Genomic DNA, 24,325 nt, shown 5'->3' with positions numbered 1-24,325 from the left:
TGCCGTGTGTACTTCGCCACTCAGAGACGACTCGCCGTACGCCTCCGTCTACACCAGTGCCTACTCCGGCGATGCCGTCCTGGTTGTGACCGTCTACCTGGCCCCGAACCTCTCTAGAGATGACGTCTTGGAGCATATGGATGCGGCGATGGAGAGTGAGTCTGTGCGCGCGCGTCCCTCGGTTCCGATTGTGGTGGTGGGTGACTTTAACGTGGACGTTAGAAAGGACAATGGCTGGTTGGTTGACCACATGCTGAACAATTACTCGATGACGTGTCTGTCTCTCGAGTTTCTGACTACGATCAACGGTGGCTTCATAGACTTGGCGTTCAGTTGGAACTGTACGGTCCGCTCCGTCTTGCCGGATCCGCTCACCGTACATTTCTCGGATCACAAAGCGCTGGTACTAACCGTGAGCTACAACGATAACACGAATAGGTGCTAATCTGTAGTGTAGTTTGTGTGTGTGTGTGTGTGTGTGTGTGTGTGTGTGTGTGTGTGTGTGTGTGTGTGTGTGTGTGTGTGACGCGCTCGCGATGTGTGCATTTAATGCATCGTACGAAAATCGTGAAGTGTAAATAAATAATACTTTGTATATAATGTATCTGTGTACAAATGCTTCATGAGAAACAACACTTAAATTCATTATTTACACTTTAATCATCATCATCAGTAATAAAACTCCCAAGCATTTCCCCGAGGGTGAACATGGTTAAGTGCGAATGCATGGGGTGATGCTATGAGGGGGAGTAAAGTTAAAATCCGTTGGCATTCGCCAGTGAGTTAACGTAAACTCCCCCGTGTAATCAAATTGCGATTCCCAGGAACCATTACACCATAAAGGCACCATAGTGTGATTAATAAATATAATAGTGCGAATTCATAAATACCCCTCATAGCATCACCCCGTGCATTCGCACTTAACCATGTTCACCCTCGGGGAAATGCTTGGGAGTTTTTTGTCTGTCAGCGCCGTATTGTGGAACGACGTTACAGCTAAATGCTTCGTGGACATGCGCTTTATGTCCGTACACTTCCGCGTCTTTTTGGACTTTCGCAAATTAGTGTGCGTCAACATGCTCCAAGTCATCAGCATTTGTGAACCCAACGCGTCTGCGAGCTCTTCTTTCACTCATTTTTTTTCTTCGTTCAAACTCCCTCATCCCTATCCCCAGTGTAGGGAAGCATACCGGTCGCTCCAGACTGGTTAACATTCCTGCCCTTCTCTTCCCTCCTCTTCCTCCTCCCTACTGAAACTTAGTTCAGTCATGTGGCAAAGATGCACAGAAAGAAACCGCCACTCATGTACATAAACTGAAGGTTTGCCCGACTGTACATGCGCACACACCTAGTGAGTCAGTTCACAATATAACTCTCAATATGACACCGGTGGTGTTTAATCAACGAAAACAAATATATAGCTCACGCTTCATACGCAATCTCGCGCATTATAATATCTTCAACGCACTGCCTTGAAACATTCACCAATGATGCTTAGTCCACATATTCTTGATACGTTTCTTTTCAAGGAATCATGGATACTTCAGCAGAGGTTCTCGTTGTTCCCTCCCTCCGTCGTCTGCTCGTTCCATCACTCTTCTTGCTGCTCTACACAGATTGCTTCGCCTGAATGTAAACATTCAAAAGAAGTATGTTTGGTTGGGTGTGAAGATGGGAGATGATTTAGACTCCAACGAAAAGTTTTCAAGAAACCCGACGTTTCGGAACCGACTTGGTTACTGCCTCAGGGGTGACTGCGGAGGCTACGTAGCAGTGGCGTTTTCAAAGCACTCGTGGGGTGGCTAATAACCCCCCCTCTCTCTCTCGTTTTGCCGTGGAGCGCAGTCTGTGTGAATACACCGGCAAAGGGTTCCGAGAGAGCTGTTGATATGATGGGCTGTCCTCTGTATGTGCCACGTCTCAAGTAACAACCTTCTCCTCCAGTTCAGCTCGCTTTCAAGGATAACCGTCGCTTCAAAATTAATTTTGTGATCACATGTCTCAGCATTTTCGGCGACTGTGCTGTGGTCTTTGTAGAACTTCCGCACTACGTTGGCGTGTTGCTTCAGTCGTTCCGGGAGGTTTTTCGCCTCGCCGATATACGATGAGGGGCACTCGGCGCACGGAATTTTGTAAACGACACCGGAGCTCCTGTCCATTGTTGGCTGGTCTTTCGGGCGGGAAGGAGGCGGCCCAGCGTACACGAAGGCACGTGTGCGATGCGAACCCCTTCCTTCCTGAATATCCGCGCCAACATCTCGCTGGTTTCCTGAATGTATGGAACCGGTACGCGTTTCCGGGGGCTGCCAATTAAGGTTGATTGGGTTTTGGTATCCTCTGTTGCTCTGCGTGGCGGGTGGCGGCTCGAATGAAGTTTTTTAGGTATCCGTTTTTTCTGATGTCAGCAATTACGCGGGCCTCATCTTGTGGCAGGCGGTGTGGGAAGAATCAAATTGAAGGTAGCGGCCAGTGTGCGTTGGCTTCTTATGAACGGAGAACTCCAGGCCGTTGCGCTTTCTTGTCACCTGGACATCGAGAAAAGGCAGGCAGTGGTCACTTTCCCACTCGGTCGTGAATGGTATGGCTGGGTGCACGGAATTGAGGTGTTGTCTGAAGTTTTCAACTTCAGCCGTCTTAATGACGCAAAAGCAGTCGTCAACAATGGACAAGAGCCCCGGTGTCGTTTACGAAATTCCGTGTGCCGAGTGCCCCGCTTCGTATATCGGCGAGACGAAAAACCTACCGGAACGACTGAAGCAACACGCCAACGATGTGCGGAAGTTCTACAAAGAGTGCAGCGCAGACACCGAACATGCTGAGACGTTAGATCACAAAATAAATTTCGAAGCGACGGCCATCCTTGAAAGCGAGCCGAACTGGAGGAGAAGGTTGTTGCTCTAGTCGTGGCCCATACAGAGGACAGCCCATAATATCAACCGCTCTCTCGGAACCCTTTCCTCAGTGTATTCACACAGACTGCGCTCCACGGCAAAACGAGAGAGAGAGGGGGGGTCATTAGCCACCCCACGAGTGCTTTGAAAACGCCACTGCTACGTAGCCTCTGCAGTCACCCCTGAGGCAGTAACCAAGTCGGTTCCGAAACGTCGGGTTTGTTGAAAACTTTTCGTCGGAGTCTAAATCATCTCCCACAGATTGCTTCACCCTGTGCTTTCCACAGCTTATATTTAGCCCTTGTAGAGCCAGTTCAGAAGAGACGGCGTAGCCGAAAACTCAAGAGAATGTACCTAAATGTAGCCAAAGACCAAAACAATAAAAAACTTTGTAGCCAAATGTAGCCATTGTTTGCACTTTTATTTGGACTCACGTTTTTACATTCGACTGTAATATTCCCTTTATGTAACAACCTTCGTTCGTTTGTTAAAGAACTTGCATTAAAGAACGTGAAAATATTTGTATTAGGGCGCATTGTTACGCACCCCCGCACATTTTTTAAAGAAAAAAAACGAAAAATAAAATTAGCGAGCGGCGTATCTTCGAAAATCTCCCAGAGTGGGTGTGTGCCAGAATCAACAGGCCACAAACTAACGAAGACTTTGTTGTTTTCCCAAAGTGACCTTCCCATGACAAACTCTGCAGCAAAATTAAGAAAACCAGCGTCAATGATTATTTTGAGTCTTGCTAGTGACGTTTTATTATCGAAGCCACAAGCCTTTGCAGCCTTTCAAGTAATTATTCATGTGTTGAATTTAGCGTTGCCAATAAAATGATCGCTTATACTTTTAAAGGCTATGTGTTGAAGCGCAAATGACGGTTAAAGCAGCGGAAGCAGCAGGCAGTATTCACAGCCGGGGTTTTAGGTCCCAAACAATGACGCGGTTGTGAGAGACGCCATGGTGGACGATTTCGGAAACGACCACCTGGGGTTCTCAAGGTTCACTTTCTCCAAGCACTCAGGCCTTTGTATTACTTTGCCTTCATGTACATGCGACCGCCACAGCTGGCTCTCAATTCCGTGACCATCGGTCAGCAGTCGAGAAGGCTAACCAGTAGCCCATCGGGGTGGGCAACGCGATAGATAAAGAATAATATTGTTTCGGCTAAACTTGCTCCAGGCTACACGGATGTCACGAAAAACACGAGCTGGAGCACAGGCGCCGAAATGTTACATTGCATGAATCGCGTGAGTCCACTATTTATGACCATGATCTGCAGGCTCCGACTTTGGACGCGATTTTGACGGGACTCTCAGCTTACGTTCGTGACAAGATTATTATTCAATGCTGTCGGGAATATCCAGCACCCAGTGGTTGCCTCCGCAGTAACTCCTTTTTAAGCCATTCGCTTACTTAACACTTTTGTGTTCACTCTCTGTCTCAGATTCGTCTTGCAAGCTTCAGGACCATGGTTGACACGGCTGTTTCCGTCCCTTCATGCCATGAAACAACGGCTGACAACAGCAAGTAAGGACTTTGTACTGGCCCTAGTACATACTCAATTTTCGTCGTCCATGTAGCGTTGGTATTGAATCTCAGTACTGGCATATTTCACATTTTGCTCCACGGCGAAGTCCCGAAAGGGGTTCTTTTGGTAGCGAAGCATTTCCTTCCATACTGCAAGCACTTTTGGCGTCTATCTATCTATCTATCTATCTATCTATCTATCTATCTATTTATCTATGATATATCATCTATCCGTCTCACTGCCCGTTTACGACTAGGTGCTGCTACGAATGTTGGTTTGATGACATCCCACCACTGCCACCACTGTTATGAATTCGCTGGGTCATCACGGTAGCTGTGGCCTAAAGCAGCGAACAGTCCAAAGAACTTTGCTGAAGCCTTCACCCAGAGGCGGAATAGGGAGGCAAACGTTTTGTAAAACAATACAGGAAGCAACGTTTATAGCAGAAATTTATCGTTTGTACAGAGCCGGGCCAGCACGACGACGTCGGCTAAGGCAAAATCGACAAACATTGGGCCGTCACAGCCTTAATTAACGTTTTCGTCTTTTTTTTTTGAGACCAGTTCCCGGTGCTAGGCGTAGCAGGTGAAGACTTTCCCGGAAGTGCACGTGGCTCGCCGCCGTCTGCGCGGAAGGTTGCGTTGGGGTGGGGGGGGGGGAGACTTCACTAGAACGTTGAGTGGCATGTCGAGCTCCTCCGTTTTCGTGGAAAGTAACCCTGGGAGGAGAAAGAGTTCGCCGGAACTGTGTTCTCGTAGCCATGGAAATAATAGTTCCCGAACAAGGTCCATGCCTCTGGCATGAAAGACCTCCACCGCCAGACAATGCATCTGGAGTTTTGAGCCGTCCAGCAGGGCTTGGAAGAAGGCATGCTGGTTGACAGTTGAGAACTCTCGCCGTTCCACTCTCCTCGCCCGTGGTGACTTTCACGGCCCTGTAGAAGATCACTGGAAAAATGAAGTCGAGCACAAAGCCAAACCACTCTAGCCAAAGCAAGCGCCCTCCAAATGCTGATCAGATCACCACACCAGCTGAAAACGAAAATAGTTTATTGAGATAGAGCGGAGCTAATAGCATCACGACTAACGTATCTCAGGAGTAATATACATTGCGGACACACAACTACCTAACTCCTGAACCCTGAACTCCACTCCTAAACCAAACAATCTTTTTTTTTTTCAAGCGATTATCAAATGCGACTTGGGCATATTGTGGACGATCGAATCTGCTGAGGTGAACTCAATTTGGCCTCGAAAGTACAATTTAGAATACCAAGCACTTCTGATTCACGCACAATGGCGTCGCTTGCAAGCATCATACTGTTAAACATCGTCAGATCTTGTCGGAGGACAAAGTTAGTCTTACGACAAGATCTCATTCAATGCGCGCAGCCAATGATCATCACGACAAAAGAGAACGCGCTTGAAAACATAGGAAAATAACGCTAAAAATGAAACTTGCGCGCGTTACAAAAAAAAACAAATTTAAAGTTACCTACACTGACGGGCATACTAACACGTAATGCCAAACATAGAAGGTATTTTAAGGTATTTTAAACAGGGTCTTTTAGTAAGCCTTCTCTGTTAAAATAAAACACATGAACTGTTGCCTTTTGAAATATGAGTAAAATAAAAGTAATGAGACCTGGATCTGAATGTCTGCTTCTTTGATGACCAGGAAAATAAAACTTACAAAATTCAGACGTATTTCTTGCTCATCGGGAGACGACAAAACTAGGAAAGTAATTCCTAAAACTGAGTACAAGATTCATTTTTAGTAATGGCAAGGCAACACTCTCTCAGACGAGCTCTTGGGAGTCGCGCACTCCATAGCTCTCGAGGATTGTGGTATTGACAAAGGGACGACGAACCAACTTGTTCGCCGAACTCAGTAGCAGCGACTTCTGACCCGCAGCCGCTGAACTCGAAAAAAGGGGCATCTGCACTGCATCGTTTACCCCTCCCATACGACCAGTACCCTCTAGTTACGGTATTGAATGATAGCCTTTGTTACAGATCAGGTATACGAGAAGCTTCCCCCCATCGTTGCCGTTACGCGGCACCAAAAATAATGACACCGGGGGAAGATATCTGCGTCCGAATTTTCCTTAAAGTCGGATTTTCTCCACACGCTTTCAACCCAATCTCGAACACAGACATTATTGTCTGTTAGATTTCATTCATATTGTGTCAAATCACGGGAAAACGAGCCCTTAAGTATACACTTCTTTCCTTTATTCATTAACGAGGGTCTCGTACAGGCAGACTTGGTGCCTTAGGTTGTATACGAGGAACTATTGGTCAGCTGCCAGCTGGCAATAAGTTCACGTGCTACGTGACGCCACACAGGCTCATAGAGAGTGTGCCACATTCGCCGCCATGGCTACTGATAGCGCTGACTGACACTCCCACGTTTATTATTCACGTATATACTCAATAAAGTGGCTGGTGTTATAGCCGCCTTGGTAGCTCAGTAGCAGAGAATCGAACGCGTTATTCGAAGGTCGCAGGTTCGGGTTCTGCCCACGGCAAGTCACCTTTTCACCCACTTTTCTTTCTTTATATTTACCTTAAAAGCCGCCTAACAACCTCCTCTATACTTTCCTCGGCATAATTGTGTGTTAAAGTGTTAAATTTCTTCTGTATATATATATATATATATATATATATATATATATATATATATATATATATATGCTGAACAGGTCTCGAGTGGCGCTTCTAGGCATTGCCACTGCGCTAAATGGGGACCAGACTTCTCGAAAAGCATAATCATACAGCAGAGATATTGTAGAAAGTGGCAAGACCCCTTTTCAAAGCTTCTTTCAGTTCCATGGTTTCGCGCGAATCACGGTTTTCGCTAGTCAGCTGTGTCAGAAAGCATACCATTTTCTCGACATTTTTGAAGCGTTTCTATACAAAAATGCCCAGGTGACGAAACTTCGTCAAGTCGACTAAGCGTACACATAATACTGCTACGCTAATGCGGCAGAAAGGACGAAGAGAAGAGGAGGACGAGGAGCACTAGTCCTGCGAGTAAATTGGTGCCAGGCGGCAGCCATTCATCCTTTTTCAATCAGCCAATCTTCAAATAATCATCTTTCATCGTAACAGTTTCGTGAGAGGTGCTGGGTACGACAAAGGCGCTCCCTACTAACGACGACGCACCGACTGCAGAGACGCAATACGTGGTGATTCGCCGAAGTGCACGATTTGCTGCTCTACTGCCAGAGATGAATTCTGAAACGGACAACGAGCATCTGGCACCTGCTTTTTGTCTCCCACCAGCCGCCTCCAGTCACTCATGGCAAACCTACATTGAGCCATGAACCTTCGCAGGAAAAGTTGGTGAGGATGTGGACGCATGGCTGAGATTTTACGAACGGGCAAGCCGGTTGAATGCTTGGAATGCCACCCGTCAGCTCACAAACGTAGGCCGCTTCCTTAAGGGAAACTTGTCTGTGTGGTATGAAAACCACGAGAAGAGCTTGACAACACAGCAGAAGTTCGTCGACGACGTAAGGAAGTGCTTTAGAGATCCAGCGGCCAAAAAAGCGTGCAGAGCAAACGCAGAGGCCGCGCACTCAGGTTCTTGGGGAAACCTCCACAACGTATTTTGAAGAAGTTCTGAAGTTGTGCGAGGTTCTGGATCCTCGGATGGCCAAAGAAGACAAAGTGGGTCACCTTTTGAAAGGCATTGCTGAGGATGTGTACCAGTACCTCATAGTGAAGGACAGTCTGGTGTCCGTGAGTGACGTCATCCTGCACACATTTGAAGCCTGAGGAGCTCGCCGCATCACACCGAAGTTTGGCCGCTTTGCCAACGTAACGACTGTCGCCAGCGTTCACGTAGCTCCAGCCCCGTCAGACCTCACGTAAATTATCCGCCAAGTGGTGCAGGAAGAGCTAGACTGAGGTAAAGCGGCGTCTGTTCCGTCTCCTCGTGTTCGGGAGCCTCTTCCTCCATGCGATCCGGGTGTGACGTCCGTCAGCGCTGCTTCGGCTCATGCATACAGCTTCGCACCCCATCCAATAATAATGTAGCGCCCCACCAGTTTCGGCCAGCTGACCACGCAGAAAAAGAGGTCAAGGGCGTGGCAGGTGAGTTGCAAGCCACGCGGAGGAGAACAGCCTAGAGTATTCGTTTGCTTCTGGCTGGCTTGGCGCCGTAGTCGCTGCTCTACTTCGTCAGCTCACTTCCTGTACGTGTCATCTTTCGTCCTTTCATTAAACCAGCGACGACGGCACGTCTACGTCAGACGCCATCACGTGACCAAAAATGCTGGCCTGAACGTGATGCTGCCTCGCCTGACTATAGCCAATGGTTGGTGACCAAGGAACAAAGGACAAGTGATTGGCGCTGACCACTGCCACTGAGCTTCGTGGCCATGTTTCAGCCAACTCAAGCCTTGCAGCTGCACTTTGATCCGCCTCTACCTCCGTTGCAGACCTCCTGTATCGAGTCATGGTTACAAGAGTTCTAAGCAGCCTTGGAGCTCAACAGCTTCCGGCTCCGAGAATTCATGTTTCATGTACATGAATACCATCTGCCGCGAGATCTCAAAGGCCTCCTAACGTATTTCGCCTGGAGCTCTCACCCTTAGCATCACCTGCGCGAAGCCGTGCTCCGTGATTACAGCATCAAACAGCGCCTTCTTGAAAGTGACATCGTGGTGCCTGACTCATTTTCATGCAAGCCTTGCGTACCATGGCCAGTTGAAGCTATCGCCCTGCCAACAGTCCCCAGCTACACAGGGGACAAAGATCACCCTTGCGCTTCGAGCGGCTCGTCGACCAAAAAGCCCGCCACCCCAGTGTCTCCAGTTCCTGTCTCCGAGGTCTTGGCTTTACCACCAAAACCACTTACACCCGTTTTTTGTGGCATATTTGACGCTGGTCACGGCATCACACACCGTAGCAATAATCGCAGAGTCCTGTCCTGGTCCTGCTGCACCGACTCCCCATTCGCTGATGACAGACGAGCTAGTTGATTCTCCTGGTAACTTCTCGGACACAACCACCGAGCCTCCTACTAGGACGGTGGGGACTGCGTAAACGCACCCGGCCAGTCAGGATTGCAACTACCCGCGTATGCAACCACAGCTACGCAAGCAGCCAATCAGCCCGCTGCCCTACGCGCGTGCTGCTCGTCACCCGACCTTCAAGAAATCCCACCACCACTGGTTCAAAGTTTGGTCCTATCGCGTGGTCAGTGCCTTCTATGCATGGCATTACCCTTAACGAATCTCAGATATTCCAATGGCCAATCCCGGAAATGCAAGCACCCCAGTGCCATGTAGCGACACTGGGTGACCCCTACGCATCTATCCCCCCTACGTTTCAAAGACGATGACATAATTCGCATCACCAGAACCATCAATGGTGCATCTCCAACGGCACCTCTTGACTTCCGGTGCAGTTCACCAGCTAGAGTACGCCTCGTGCGGACATTACGACACGTTCCAGACTTTTCAACCTGTGGGCTCTTTCCACCATCATGGGCGCCGCGCAACGCGTCTTTTAGCGTCAGGCCATCACCGACTTTCCCGTCTACGTCAATGGCACGAGACTTGCGTGGCGCTATCATATGGACAACCACCATTGCCGCTACTAGCAGTGTCCGTCCCTGGCAACCTTCGCCCACCCCGCTGCTCCTAGTACCGCCCACTGGAACTAGGACATGGACCCTATGCCGTTCCAGATGATAACTGTGACTTCTTTTCGAATATTTAGGACTGTCACCCATGTGAAGAGTATCCGTCCCTTTAGTTTTTACTTTTGTATACACATTTGAAATCACGCAAAGCACTAGGGGGAGCCTATGTAGCACCCCATCAGTTTTGGCCAGCTGGCCGCGCAGCAAAAGAAGTCAGCCGCGTGGCACATGAGGTGTGAGCCACGTGGAGGAGAAGAGCCTATAATGTTCATTTGCTTCTGGCTGGCTGGTTGCCGTGGTCGCTGCTCTACTACAGAAGCTCGCTTCCTGTACGTCTCGTCTTTCGTCTTTCATTGAACTGCAGGGGACGGCACGTCTATGTCAGACGCCGTCACCTCGCTACAATACCAAGCCCTACAGTGAACACCCATCTCGGCGAAGATGTCGACGATGGTTTCGAACGCGGCCCATGTGCTGTCTCTCAGCCGTGCGACAGCCGCGCCATTTGTCCTCCCGCTGGCAATAGGCACCTGTAAATGCAGTTTACGACATCTGATGGTAGTGCCAAAACACACAGCCTAGCGAGTAGGCACAGCAAAACCGAGTCTGCCCATGCGTAGCTTAGCGAGTAGACGCAACAAAGCCGAACTTGCACGTGCATATCATTTTTCTTTTTAGTTGTGAGCAAGTGGGTCACAGCTGAAAATGTAAGCGCCTAAGAAGCGTTCTTTGAAAACGTGCCAAAAAGGGCATTGACACGTCAGCGTGTCACTGTTTTCAGTGAGCGTTCCATTTTCTTAGTTTCCCTGGTGGTCGGTACCAACAATGCTGAGGCGAGCCAAAGAGCTTCGTCGCGCCCTCTGGCCCACTGTCAGATGCCTGTTGAAGCATGTCTCATGAGCGCCCCGTCTGCTTCCAATGTGGCATCCGCTTCCATGCCACCCGATTTCGTCTTCAGCGCCGTCGCATGCGCGCACCATCAAGATACCGAGCACGCACTTTTCCTCGGCGCAATAATTACCATGATGACGGAGCCAACTGGCCTTCTGGCCTTGATAGCAGGACTCCCTATCGGCCGAATTACTGTCGCGACTCGCCAGCTTCCGTGCGGAGCTTGGCGCCACCGCCTGCACGGGAGAACAGGTGTCTATCTCATCGGCAGTGTTTCAAGTCCCCACCGCCGGGCAACTAGGCGGCGCAACCGATGGAGGCAAGGTCACCAGTCATCTTCAGCCACATTTCCCTATGTCTGCGTCAGTCACTATGCATCACAACAAGATTGGTGTTTTAGTAGACAATGTTGCTAGGTCAGCCTTACTAGACACGGGAGCGAATGTATCTGTCATCAGTCTAGATTTTAAAACCAAACTCGGTCGTAAAGCAATGTTTCGCTGGGAGAACGCTCACACATACCGTGCCGTAAGTGGACATTTGCTCCGACCCCTTGCTGCGTGCACCATGAACGTTTATTTCTCTGACAAATTATATCAAGCTGAATTGGCAGTTCTTGCGTATTGTGCACATGACGTAATTCTTGGCCTCGACTTCCTACAGCAGTGTGGTGCCACGCTTGACTGTGATACCGGCGAGCATTTCCTGCCCCCTCTTGCCGACCTACTTTCTACCTGTTAGCACACCCTCGACGTCCTTGAAGATGACGTCCTCCCGGCACATTCCGTCTCCACAGTTCGAGTAGCTGCTGATAGTGTTGACAGTGATGCTATGGCCGAGCACGTGTCTTCAATCATAACGAAGAAAAGTGCGTTCATACCTCGATGAGTCATCCCTTTGGCCCGCGGAACAACCACACTGTGGGTGTCAAATGCATCTGGCGAGTCTGTGTGACACCCAGGATTCTGAGGCTTGCATCGTTTGAAGTAGATATCAGCATCAATTAGCAGCTTTAATGACACATCGCGCGAGTCCCAAGCTACTGATATTAGCCCTGGCGTTGCTCAAGACTCATCAGTTTCCCTGAATATGGTTAACAAGTCACTAACCCTCAAGAAGCGTCAAGTGCTCATTAGTGTTCTAAAGATACACGCATCACTGTTTCATTTCAGCCAGGAAGATAAGGAAGTGCGCAACCACAACGCACGAGCTACTCACATGATTGGCACCAAGTTAGCGCATCCAATTAGGCAGAAGCCTTACCACGTGTCCGCGTCGGCGTGTAAGTTTATCGCTGACCAGGTGGATGGCATGCTGGCCAAGGGCGTCATTCAAGATTTTTCTAGCCCTTGGGCAGCGCTAATCATACTTCTGAAAAAAAAGGACGGATCCTCGAGTTTTTTCGTCGATTACCAGTGCCTGAATACCGTGAGGAAAACGGATGTGTATCCGCTTCCCCGTATCGACGACGTCGTTGACTGTCTCCACTCAGCGTTCTACATTTCATTTCTAGACCTCAGATTGGGCTACTGGCAGACACCGATGAATTCCATTGACAAAGAGAAATAAGCTTTTGTGACGCCAGACGACTTATTTGAATTGAACGTTACATTGTTTGGTTTGTGCAACGTGGGCGCAACGTTCGAAAGGTTCATGGACACGTTTCTGCCCAGCCTATATGGAAGATTTATTTATCTTATCTTAATGACATCGTGATTCTCGGTCGCACATTTGCAGAACACAATCAGTGACTTGACGTTGTTTTAACGTGCTTTGACGCTGCCCTTACCCTGAACTCAAATAATAGTCAGTTTTGCCAACGATATGCGCTAGTACTAGGGCATCTAGTAAACAAGAACGGCGTACGGTGGCTCCCACAGAATGTTGCCACAGTGAGCAAACTTAAGCAACCGCAGTAGCAACGTGAGTTAACAAGATTCTGAGGTCTTTGCTCGTACTTCCGACGCTTTGTACTCAATTTTGCCGACACTGCGTATCCTCTGACCTCGTTGCTACGCAAAGACACGCCTTTCACCAGGACGTTGGATTCCTAATCTTCGTTTCAGCAGCTAAAGCTCATGCTATTTTCCGCACCTCTACTCCATAAATTTGACCTTTCTGCCACAACGGAAGTGCACTCCGATGCAAGTGGAATGGGCCTAAGTGCCGTCCTCGCCAAGCATTGTGGTTACGCCGAGCATGTCATTGTGTACGCCAGCCGTTCGTTGAGCAAGGCCGAACAGAATTACACCGTAACGGAGCAAGAGTGTCTCGCTGTAGTTTTTGCTCTTCAGAAGTTCCACCCGTGTCTCCACGGCCATCACTTCACGATTGTCACCGACCATCATTCACTATGTTGGTTAGTTGGTCTCCGGGACCCATCTGGTCGCCTAGATCGGTGGGCGCTACGCTTGCAAGTGTTTGACTTTGCGGTCCGTTACAAGAATGGCCGCCAGCATGCCGACGTCGACTCTCTTACGCGGCTCCCGCTACCCAGAAAAACTTGTGATGCCGTGAATTTCGATTAATTCCATACTCCATTAACAATACAAGCTTTCCCGACCTCGCCAGCCACCTTCAGGAAAGAACAGCGCGATGACCGCACCCTAGATGCCCTTTTCGACTCAGCTGCTCAGCCGTCAAACAATGGCTTTGTTATGCAAGATGTCCTGCTCTACGCTTAGTATTAGTGGTCCCAAAAATGTTGCGACGAGACGCGCTTCATGCTATGCACGATGACAGGACTACCGGACACATGGGTTTCGTCAAAACGTATCACCGCATTCGAAGGTAGATTGCACTCGCCTACAATGAAAAAGACTATAGGAAAGTATGTGGCCACTCATGACATATGCCAACAACTCAATCACCCCAACACTGCCTTGATCAGACTCCCCCACTCGTTGACACCACTCTTAACACCTCTCGAAATGGTACAAATTGATCTTTTCGGCCCTTTCCCACGCTCATCAAACAGCAAACATTGGGTCATCGTTTGTGTTGACCACCCGACGCGTTATGCGGAGACCGCCGCAATGCCAACAGCAACGGCAATTGATGTTTCGGGCTTCCTCCTGTCGACAGTCATGCTTTACAATGGACGATCTCACATTATTTTGAGTGATCGTGGACGCCAGATCGTTGCCGACGTGGTCGAAGAGTTCTTGTGTCTTTGTGATTGTCAGCTTCGCCACACGGCTGCTTATCATCCTCAGATAAATGTTCTCGTCAAGCACACGAACAGAACGCTCACCAAAATGATTTCTACGTACGTCAATTCAAGGCGCGAGAATTAGAATGACATCCTCCCCTTTATTACGTACGCCTACAACTTGGCGAGGCATGAAGCCACTGGATACAGCCCCTTCTACCTCGTTTACATTCGACTGCCCCGATTCTTCCTTGACACCATCCTGCCATGTTATACTCATGCGGATCTTTCTATTGCCCAGACTGTGTTGCTGTGCAGAGGAAGCACGGCGTGTAGCTCGACTTCGTACGTTTGCATCCCAGGACCATTCATAGATCACCTACTGTTGACGGCACAAAGACGTGTCTTACGACAAAGGTGGTATAGTTTGGGCTGGACGCTGTTTCGCAAGCATGACCTGTGTGAAAAGTTTCTGGCCCGTTATACCAGCCCCTTTGTCACCGTCGATTGCCTCAGTAACCTGACGTAATCAATAGCTCGTCTCCTAAATCATGTCTACCGTTCTCGGCAGACACAACTTGTTCACGTCGCGCGCCTAAAGCGCTGTCACCCGCGCGACTCCCCACTCACGTAGCCGTTACTCGCCCGGCTGGCTTCATCTGTGGAGGGAGGTATCGTGACAGCGAGAATGAAGAGGAGATTGAAGAGCGCTTTTCTTGCAAGTGAATTAGTGCCGTGCGGCAGCCATTCAGCCCCTTTTCATAAGCCCATCTTCAGATAATAATCTTTCAACGTAACGATACTATATTCCAACGTTAAAGTGTTTTCTCTGCAAGCACGTCTGGCGTATAGCAAAATCATTTTCTTGAGAGAGATTAATCAAGCATGCAGGTCGCAAGATCGAATCACAGCCGCGGCCGCAGCATTTTCTTTTTGGACGAAAATGCTTAAGGCCCATTTACGTAGATTTAGGTGCCGGTTAAGGAACTTCAAGTGTTCAAAATTTTCATCAACCTCAAATATGGTTTCGCTAATAATGGTGGGGTTAGGGCGTTAAACCCCAACAGTTGTCAATATTATTATTTAAAAACGCGTAAATGGCACCATATAAAAACTTACACTAGTGCTGACGTGTTATTAAGAACCGCAATAAATGCATTGATCAATTATTTACATTCTGTACTTTTATTGCGGCAGCAGTTGTATGGACACTCTCAGCCGGATTTCGCTGCCGGCATCGGCGTCGATGTCATGCACCGTGTATGTATACGTATCTATATATACGATAATGCAAGAAAGAAAAAAATCCTACAACATTGACTTCGTCGCGCGGAATCGAACGTAGGATTTCCGCGTTGTGAATGCGAGGCGTTAACCACTGAGCCACTGAGAGGTACCTTCTAAAGCGTTCAAACGGCAAGCTTTTCATATCTACCACTTACCACTGTTGGCGGGCATCTCGGGGGGGGGGGGGGGGGAGGTATTTATCGTCTTTTCAGCATTGTCAGCAAAATCGCGCAGTGAGCGTGCGGCGGCTCTCATCTCTCACGCGTACATTGGTCCGCGGGGAGAATAAGGGGGTGTACACTTGATCGCGCACCCTTATCTTGCCGTCGGGAGAATCTAACGTCTTGGCTAGCCTTTGGGTTTTGTCGGAACGATGCTGTCGTAGTTATCGGGTGCACAAAAGTCACGGCAATCATTGCACAGCCTCTGCTAGCGAAAAGGGCTTGCTTTTCAACCACAGAGAAGTAGCAACTCAGACGCTTATTCGCGTTTGTCTGTACCTGTGAGTACGTTTCGTGCACCATTTGCGCTTGAGAAACGCGGGGCACCTTTCGATCTGCTTGCCCTTCTGCACGCGATCTTCCAATTTGCTGCTATTGTGTTCATTGCTTCGCCTTTGTTATTCTTACATTTAATAAAGCAATTAATTGGGTAACTTTTCAACAAATACCTCGAAACTTGTCGCTTTTTCAAAATAATTACAGGTTCCTTGACACGTTTTATAGAGTTCTGGTTACAGTTCATGAATCGCACTATATGTTCAACTATTTCTGAAACTTACAAAATGAGCAAGACTTCATCTACTATTTTGGCAGGAATCAAGATTTCTCAAGCGAATATTTTAAACTTCGCAGAGTACTCATGCCCAGAAACTTAAATTTTACTGCTTTTCACAGCTTTTTTTTGAATATTACTTTAAAATTAGCATAAAACGCCGACAATGTGTCACGTGTGCTGAGAATGAGTTCCACTCTTAGGCCAGAAATGCAGTGACAAAATTTAAACAAAGTTTCGCAACGGTACACACGTGAAAGCTAAAACTGCAATTATTTAGTAACCCTATATGTTTAATCAATTTACTGAGTACAGCTATCACGCTGCCGCACTTCTCTGGCGCAACAATACCAATTTTCTGGGTTGACTATCTGTGCTCTTATTAGGTGAACATTCGTGTGATGTATTATTATTATGTTCCCCAAATGACGTCACCATTTTTTTCTATTTTACTCCTTCTTTGCAGAAAACACGGTAAACTCTGGGCATTCGATGGCACCATCATGTTCAGAAACCAAGAGAAATGACCGATTACCACCTATGCAGCGTGCTGCCACAAATTCACCTCGTTTGTCAGCCATCCAGTACGCCAAGAACAACGGCCCTCAAAAAAAGCACAACGAACTCGTTCTTGCTTTTTGCCAGCCGGCATTTCTCGTTGAGCCAAGTGACACACTGCGGATATTAGACGTCGGATGTGGAACTGGTGACTTCACACGAGATGGCCTATTACCCTGCTGTCTACCATGCGCAAAGATAGTCGGCGTTGACGTCAGTCCCGAAATGATCGAGCACGCGAGGCGACACTCAGAACACGAGAAGATCGAGTACGAATTGTTGAACATCGGTGGAAACGTTACAGAGTTTCTCAGGCGATATGGACATTTCGACCGAGTTTATTCCTTTTACTGTCTTCAGTGGCTAAAAGACCAGAGTACGGCATTGAAGAACATTGCGTCGCTGCTGTTTCCAGGAGGGCAGTGTCTCCTCGTGATTCCCGCTTCCCAGCAACCAGCTGCTGTCTGGAACCGCCTAGCCCAGATGGACCGCTGGAAAAAGTACTCAGAGGTATAAACAGAGCACACTTTTCGACGCGTGGCTATACATTCATCGTATCAAAAGAAACTTAGCATTAGAGTAAAACTACCATGCAGTCACCGGCTAATTTCATTGATTAGCACATTCTAAAGGAGTGCGATATTTATGAAGCCAGTTTAGTTCAGCTGATGAAGGAAATTTGCGCACATCGAATTGGCCGGGCATCAAAATAATAGATCTTTCGAAAAGGCCTTCTTTCTTCAGCCTTATGATTATTGATGGTGTCGATGATGACAATATATGTCTGCTGGGTAGAGCAATAAGTAAATTTTCAGTGGCTTTCACTAACTCTCGAGGTGCAACTTCAAGTAATCTGTTAAGGTGAACCTTGGTCTCCCTGTGCCACTGACACATTACCTTAATGGAGCATGGTATTTTTAAGCAAATTTTGCGCAACCGCTGCTGTCTTGTAGTGAAATAAGTTTTACGATTTCTTCTTAAAAGTAGCAATTCATGGCTCCGTGTATTAGACTATTTCAATATTGAAAGCATCCCACCAAAAGCTGAATATCTCAAACAAAACGAAGGCTCATTGAGCTACAGTGCAAAACTACCGATGTATGTAGGCACCGCGAACAGTTTTTGTACCCTATTGCGTTTTGAATTCGGATCACTTTGTAACTTTTGGTTTGATATACTAATCACTTGAAGTAAACATTTCATGTTCACAATGAAATGTTGTCGTCATGATACTTTGACTGCATAGGTTATTGTTGGATGCAAATAAACTGAAACTAAAAATATCACAGAGGCATAATCGGCATGAGAGGGCGGTATCTCACGTCTTGTACAACTACATTTAGAACTGGGTAGTTTTGTTAGGTTCTCATGAAAAACTAAACAAGACAACCACAAAACACACCAAATTCTAATATTTATCAGTAGTAAAACCTCGCTTCCCATTTTATGAATTCGAAATACACAAGCATCAATGAATGCAGTTGTACATAATATATTTGCAGAGTATACCTCTAGCATATGACCATGCAAGTCTTCTAGGAACCTAAAAAGGAATCATTGTACCGAAAAACTCAGCAGATCCAACGCTTTGTGGGAATCTGTTTGCTGTGAAGCAACCAGTCAATAATTACCTAGGCTGTAGTTTTTGGCTTTGAGCCAAGCGGTAAGCGGTCAATTGACGCGTTTTCTAGTTATTTTCTCCACATCAATGACTTCTTGGGGGGTTAGGGAAAGTCAATTCTATGCGCGAATTGGCTGCAGCTATTGTTAGATAATAAGAAACTTGTAACGTAAGCAGTTTTTGTCATTAGAAGCAAGATAATAATTACGCTGTAACTGAATACCTTGAAAAGAGGGAACATATCTTTGTGCAAAGAAGCGTACTACTGCTTAAAAATAAAATATTGACCATGAATAAGGTTGGAGGGTTGATACCGAGAGTGTCGACGGCCAGTATTAGAGTTGCATATTTCATACGAATATGTAAGCCTTTTGGCTAAGGTCGAAGTGCGCATGTAAAATGAAACACTGCCAATGTTACCTACACAGAAATAAAGCGCGAAATGAATAATACGACCATTCTTTATAAAAAGCACTTCATCATTCATTATATTTATGCATTTATAAAACGCCAAGCCTGCGTGGAACCCACAGCAATGGTAGCAGTGTAAGCTGGAGGAGTGGCGTTTCCAGAGGCAGCGAAAAACTCTCTTGACGTGGCTACTACAAGTATTGTTGAAAGGTACCCAATATGCCATAAATCATTAAAACTTGGCAAAGGAAAGAAGTACCCTGCATGCATTAATCCATCATCTTTCGTGGAAGCTGCACGTACGAAGCTTCCACGAAAGATGATGCTCTGGCTGATGACAATGTAGGGGGGGGGGGGGGGGAAGCTTTAAAAAAACAACTCTTTTTCACAATTCAGTTTCTTGTGTAGTTTCGTGATATTTCAACCTTCTAGCGCGGCATACCTTTCTCCCGTGATTCTCTGTCTTACATTACCCGTGTGCATAGTATTTTTGAGGCGGAGATTGAAGCACCGGCATCGCCCTGTGATATCACACCCGATCGCCATCAGAGGACCTCGGTTCAAGGTCCCCTTTATCGTGAACCAAACCCGTCCTCAATAAGCAATACGCATGATTGTTAAGTTTCACCTCAGAAGTGTAAGTAGTTTTTCCGTGTCACTTCATACTTATTACGCCAATGGTAATACCAACTCATAGTGCCACGGATAATTTTCATTCGCGAACAGGTGTTCAGAGCAGTTCAATGTACGAACTTTCAACTTCTTGTCTAGGTACTACTGATAATACGAGAGCAATATGAAACAATATTATAGCACAGCTCTTAGTCGCCCGTTCCTGCGTTGAGCGGCGTCGCCATCGGTGGCGTAACCGAACGATTTAACAAATCACCGGTAGTCATAAAAAATAAAATTTGAAAAAAGGCACCTGCGACCAAATGGAAATTGAACGAGAGCCCACTGCGTGGCGATTGGGGTACTGCACCAAAAAGACAAGGTGGTGCTTGAAACTAAGTTGAATTTCAAATAACACCGTACACAGGTGTCATGTCACACGAAAAGTTACGTTAAACATATATGTAATACAGCGCGAAGAGCAGTACCCTAACAACCAATCATCACACAATGCTAACCGCGCAACGAGTGTGTGTAGACTACTGATTAAACCCTAAGCAAAATGTGCAGCAATAATTTTTCATTTTCGTCTAGCACATGTAGCATAAACACAATGCACAGAATGCCTTACATGTCCGTAGAGAGTGCCTTCATAAACAATAGTTTTGTGGCGTAGTTCATATTATACAGTTTCCTAAGATAACTAGTGCGGACTCTGGCACAGCAATCGTTCAGCGATGATGGTAAATATGGGTAGTAGATATATTTGCCTTGTCTTCGTACTTGCGGGCCTCAAATTACACTTTTGGCTTTGTTTATTGCAGTGTTTTGATTTTGTTTCGAATGAAACAATTAGTCATATTGAACTCCATGACCCTATTCCAATTGGTTAAACTAAACGATTAAGGTGGTGAAGTGTAACTGATAACTATTGCTGATTGTTGTTTTGTGACAAAACAGCTTCAAGCCATACGAAGCCAAACGAAACCTAAGTTGTCAAGATTAGACAAATCCATGAACAACGCCTAATTGCCGTGCTCACTGGAGCGCCATTCGTTACAGCTCTCATATACACTGGTGCGAGAGTGCATAAATAGGGAACTGTATGGTCGACACCTTCTGGCGAATCAACGCTGCAAACACAGTGGGCCCTGCGCCAACGTGAAGCTGGGCTCAGAATTTTAATTGGAAAATATTGACATAATCTTTGAATTTTTATCTTCCAGTACCCTTATTACGCCATGAAACTAGCTAGAAACCCCGAAAAATGTAGGAAACGATCCTCCGCTAAATACACAACATAAGAGAACGCCTAAAAACCATTTCTTTACACTTTAACGTGCAGATATTGACGAAGCACGTTTCGAAGAGCCACACCATGAAAAGCAAAAAGGAGCAGTTGGCATACATGTCGGCGATGCTACGTGAAGCCCACCTGTCACCCTCCATTTTCGTCCTGCCCAGGCTGGTGACATTCGAGGGATGGTCGGAGGAGGATGTAATCGGTAAGCTCTCTTTCTGTGCATACTGGGTGAGAGCTCGGCAATCGCCCCGCCGTGGTAGACTAGTTTCTAAGGTACTCGGCCGCTGACACGCAGGTCGCGAGATCGAATCCCGGCTGCGGCTGCTGCATTTCCGATGGAGGCGTAAATGTTGTAGGCCCGTGTGCTCAGATTTGGGTGCACGTTAACGAAGCACGAGAAAGTGTGAGAGCAAGCACTGTCCTTGTCAGCCTCTTCTGTCCGTCTGTTTTTTAGTGCGCTTCAACGAAATTTTCAATTATGAACGTTAAAGAACCCCAGGTGGTCGAAATTTTCGGAGCCCTCCACTACGGCGTCTCTCATAATCATATGGTGGTTTGGGGACGTTAAACCCCACATATCAATCGAGAGCTCGGCAATCGTACTGCTGCACATAATAATTATCTTTTACTGACATTCTGCAATATTATCTGTCATTCTTGCAGCAGATGATCGCTGGGAGCTGCTAGCAATCTTCTACGGATACTGTGCCACATGAAAATACCGTCATTGTTTACATCTGGAGAACGAAATTACTGCTGAATTTAAACAGCAGGATGACTATATGATGAGTCCGACTGAGTTAGAACGACTTCGTGCATGATTTCACATGAAGTTTGATGCACGGCTCATCAATACGCTGAGCAGGGCATGGTCTTACAACCATACCATGTCTGAAATACTAGGCCTGAGTATGAAATCACGAGGTCTTAAGAACATGCGGTGGGTTTAAAGTACTTTTAATGAGAGTGCTTTATCACTATGCTGCTGGAGCCAATGGCTTTTCAAACAAAATGCAAAAACTAGTTTCGCAATATAAACATGTGTAGGCAACATAAAATGCCTTCACTTATTACCTCGTTATATTAGCTTTTCAGTTTGTATAGTCAGAATTTCCCTTCATTCATATAGATTATTAGTCCATGCACAGTACAAGAAAACTCAGTAACTTCTAAAAGCAGGAAAATCCCCTCTGGTGCTGACATTTTACCGGCCTGCAGCTCTCGCCAGCTGCGTTGGAAAACTCATGGAGCACATGATTCTCACGCGTCTGGAATGGTTCCCTGAACGGCACAACATTTACCCCGACTCCATGGCGGGATCTCGACGAGGCCGTTAATCGATTGACAACGTCATCGATTTGTCGCCATCAGTAGAACAGCAGAAATTTAGGAAACGACTACCACTTGCACTCTTTCTTGATGTGAAAGGTGCCTATGACAACGTTTCCCATCAAGCTATACTAGACGCACTGCTGTTAATTAAACCGGGAGGGCGAACGTTTCGATGGATCCGAAGCTACTTGACGCGAAGATCCTTTTTTTTTGTATATACTGAATGTGGCCCAACCTCTGACCACTACACGTGCCGTGGCGTCCCGCAAGGTGGTGTTCTAAGCCTAGTTCTTTTCAATGCCTTGCTTGGCCTGGCGGAAGCTCTCCCTGAAACAGTCAGTGTTTCAATATACGCTGATGACATCTGTGTCTGGGCATCTGCATTGACACGCCTACAAGTTTGAGCAAGGATACAGAGGGCAGCGTCGCAAGCCTCTGACTACCTTTGCACGCAACGTCTAACAATCTCAACAAAAAATGTTCACTGGTGGCCTTCACACGCAAGGCGATGACAAATTACCCGATAAGCATTAATGGCCAGCCCATCTCTTACAAGCGTAGCAAATATTTCTAGATGTTATCGTTGACCGCGACTTCTCCTGGAGCCCTCACATGACGAGCTTGAAAGCGAAACTGGCATCTATTGCCCCCGTCCTGAAATTCATCGCTGGAAAAAGATGGGTTGCTACATCTTTATCCGTGCTACAGCTTTATCAAGCACTTTTTATTGGTGTACTGCGCTACAGTTCTTCTCTGCTTACTAAATCTCGCAAGACAAACATTCCAGCACTTCAGAGCGTGCAAGCACAGGCACTACGTGTTTGTCTCGGTCTTCCACAAACTACCTCAACCACTGGAACAGTTATATTGGCTCGGGATCATCCGGTTATGACCTACGTCAAAACGGACGTGCTGAGAGCACCTATTCGGCACATTTCATGGATGGTATCGAGCCATTTCACATTTCTGTCAGAACAACGACCGCAGGCGTCGTTCTCCAAGGTCCGCAACTCCCACCGCGCCTTGCTACCATATCTGGTTTTATACCCTTGGCGCGTTCACCGTCCGCCTTGTGGAGCCTACGACAACCCAACGTGTGCTTTTCCGTCTTAGGAATAAGAAACAGAAAAGTCATTTTTGCCTTGGCCTTGAAACAAGCGACTCTGGACTGTTTATACTCTTTCTACGCTGATAGAAACCACGTATACACAGACTGATCTACCACCCAGACTAGCTCCACCAGCGCCACCATCATTCCATCGCGACACATCACCACCACTTACAAACTTTGTCACGTGAGCACTTCGACTGGTTCGGAAATTGTTGCCCGGCGAGGTGCCACCGAATATATCAAGCAACAACCGACTAATCGTTGGGCAGTATTCTGTGACTTCAAGGCGGCTCTACAATGTCTTTCGTCGGCACTTCGTCGCGGGTCAAACGAACGACTGGTATGGGAGATCAGAGAAATGCTGCACTATGCGACCGAACAACACAACGTTGTGTTCCAGTGGATGCCAAGTCATTGCGGTATCTCCGGCATAGACCTCGCCGATGAAGGAGCCAGAAAAGCACACGTACAAACAAACCCTGTGTCGGTATCTTTATCTAGGATTGACTCGGCTAGATACCTAAGTAAGCTGGCGCAGGACATGACACTCCAGAAGTGGCACTCATCACAGTTTGCACATCAACGACTATATTCTCTCGACCCAACTCTACGACTGCGGCTACCCTTTGGTTTTTTCCATGGAGGAAGGTACAGTGTTGTGCCGTCTGCGTCTGGGCGTAGCCTTCACCAATGTGTACTCATTTAAGATAGGGATGGGGGACAGCGCAGAGTGCAACGACTGCGCCATCGATGAGACTATTGAACACAACTTATGTTACTGCCCGGCAAACACAAACGAGAGGCTTCACCTGCGCAGTGTTTTAAATCAACTGGACAGAAGTGATTTCACTGTCGAGAAAGTGTTGGGACTATGGTACTGCCCATCAAATTTCCGGAAGGCAACGAAAGCACTGTTGCATTTTCTCAAAGACACCAGCCTATTTCATCGTTTGTGATGGTGAAACTGTTACGCGTCGGCCCAGTCAGTGACCTTTTCTCTCCTACTTTATAACTTTCCTTCCCCCTCTCCACTTTTCCAGAGCAGGGTAGCCTACCGAGGCTCAGCCCTGGTTAACCTCCCTGCCTTTCTCCTTGTTTTCTCCCTCTCGGTAACTGATACTCGCTTGTTGCTTTTGGAGGTCGAATATTTACTACGAATTACATATTCGACTTGAAGCAAATAATTTAATAATTATA

The 24,325-nt window shown here is 47.1% G+C and overlaps 1 protein-coding gene across 4 annotated transcripts in view; it reads left to right on the top strand.

The window, feature by feature from the left end:
- Nucleotides 1-24,325, top strand: part of LOC119178505 (juvenile hormone acid O-methyltransferase-like) — a 56,236-nt gene that overhangs the window by 16,164 nt on the left and 15,747 nt on the right. For 3 of the 4 annotated variants that reach the window (XM_075884968.1, XM_075884949.1, XM_075884963.1), the window contains exons 2-4: nucleotides 4,339-4,421; nucleotides 16,647-17,248; nucleotides 20,728-20,887. In XM_075884968.1, coding sequence (XP_075741083.1) covers nucleotides 4,339-4,421; nucleotides 16,647-17,248; nucleotides 20,728-20,887 — 845 coding nt within the window. Of the gene's footprint in view, nucleotides 1-4,338; nucleotides 4,422-15,796; nucleotides 15,909-16,646; nucleotides 17,249-20,727; nucleotides 20,888-24,325 lie in introns of those variants that run through there. The other variant, XM_075884972.1, reaches the window with a different exon arrangement.

This window comes from Rhipicephalus microplus, chromosome 1 (genome assembly GCF_043290135.1).
Source record: "Rhipicephalus microplus isolate Deutch F79 chromosome 1, USDA_Rmic, whole genome shotgun sequence".
NCBI lineage: Eukaryota > Metazoa > Arthropoda > Arachnida > Ixodida > Ixodidae > Rhipicephalus > Rhipicephalus microplus.
This window is presented reverse-complemented; position numbering and strand designations above follow the sequence as displayed.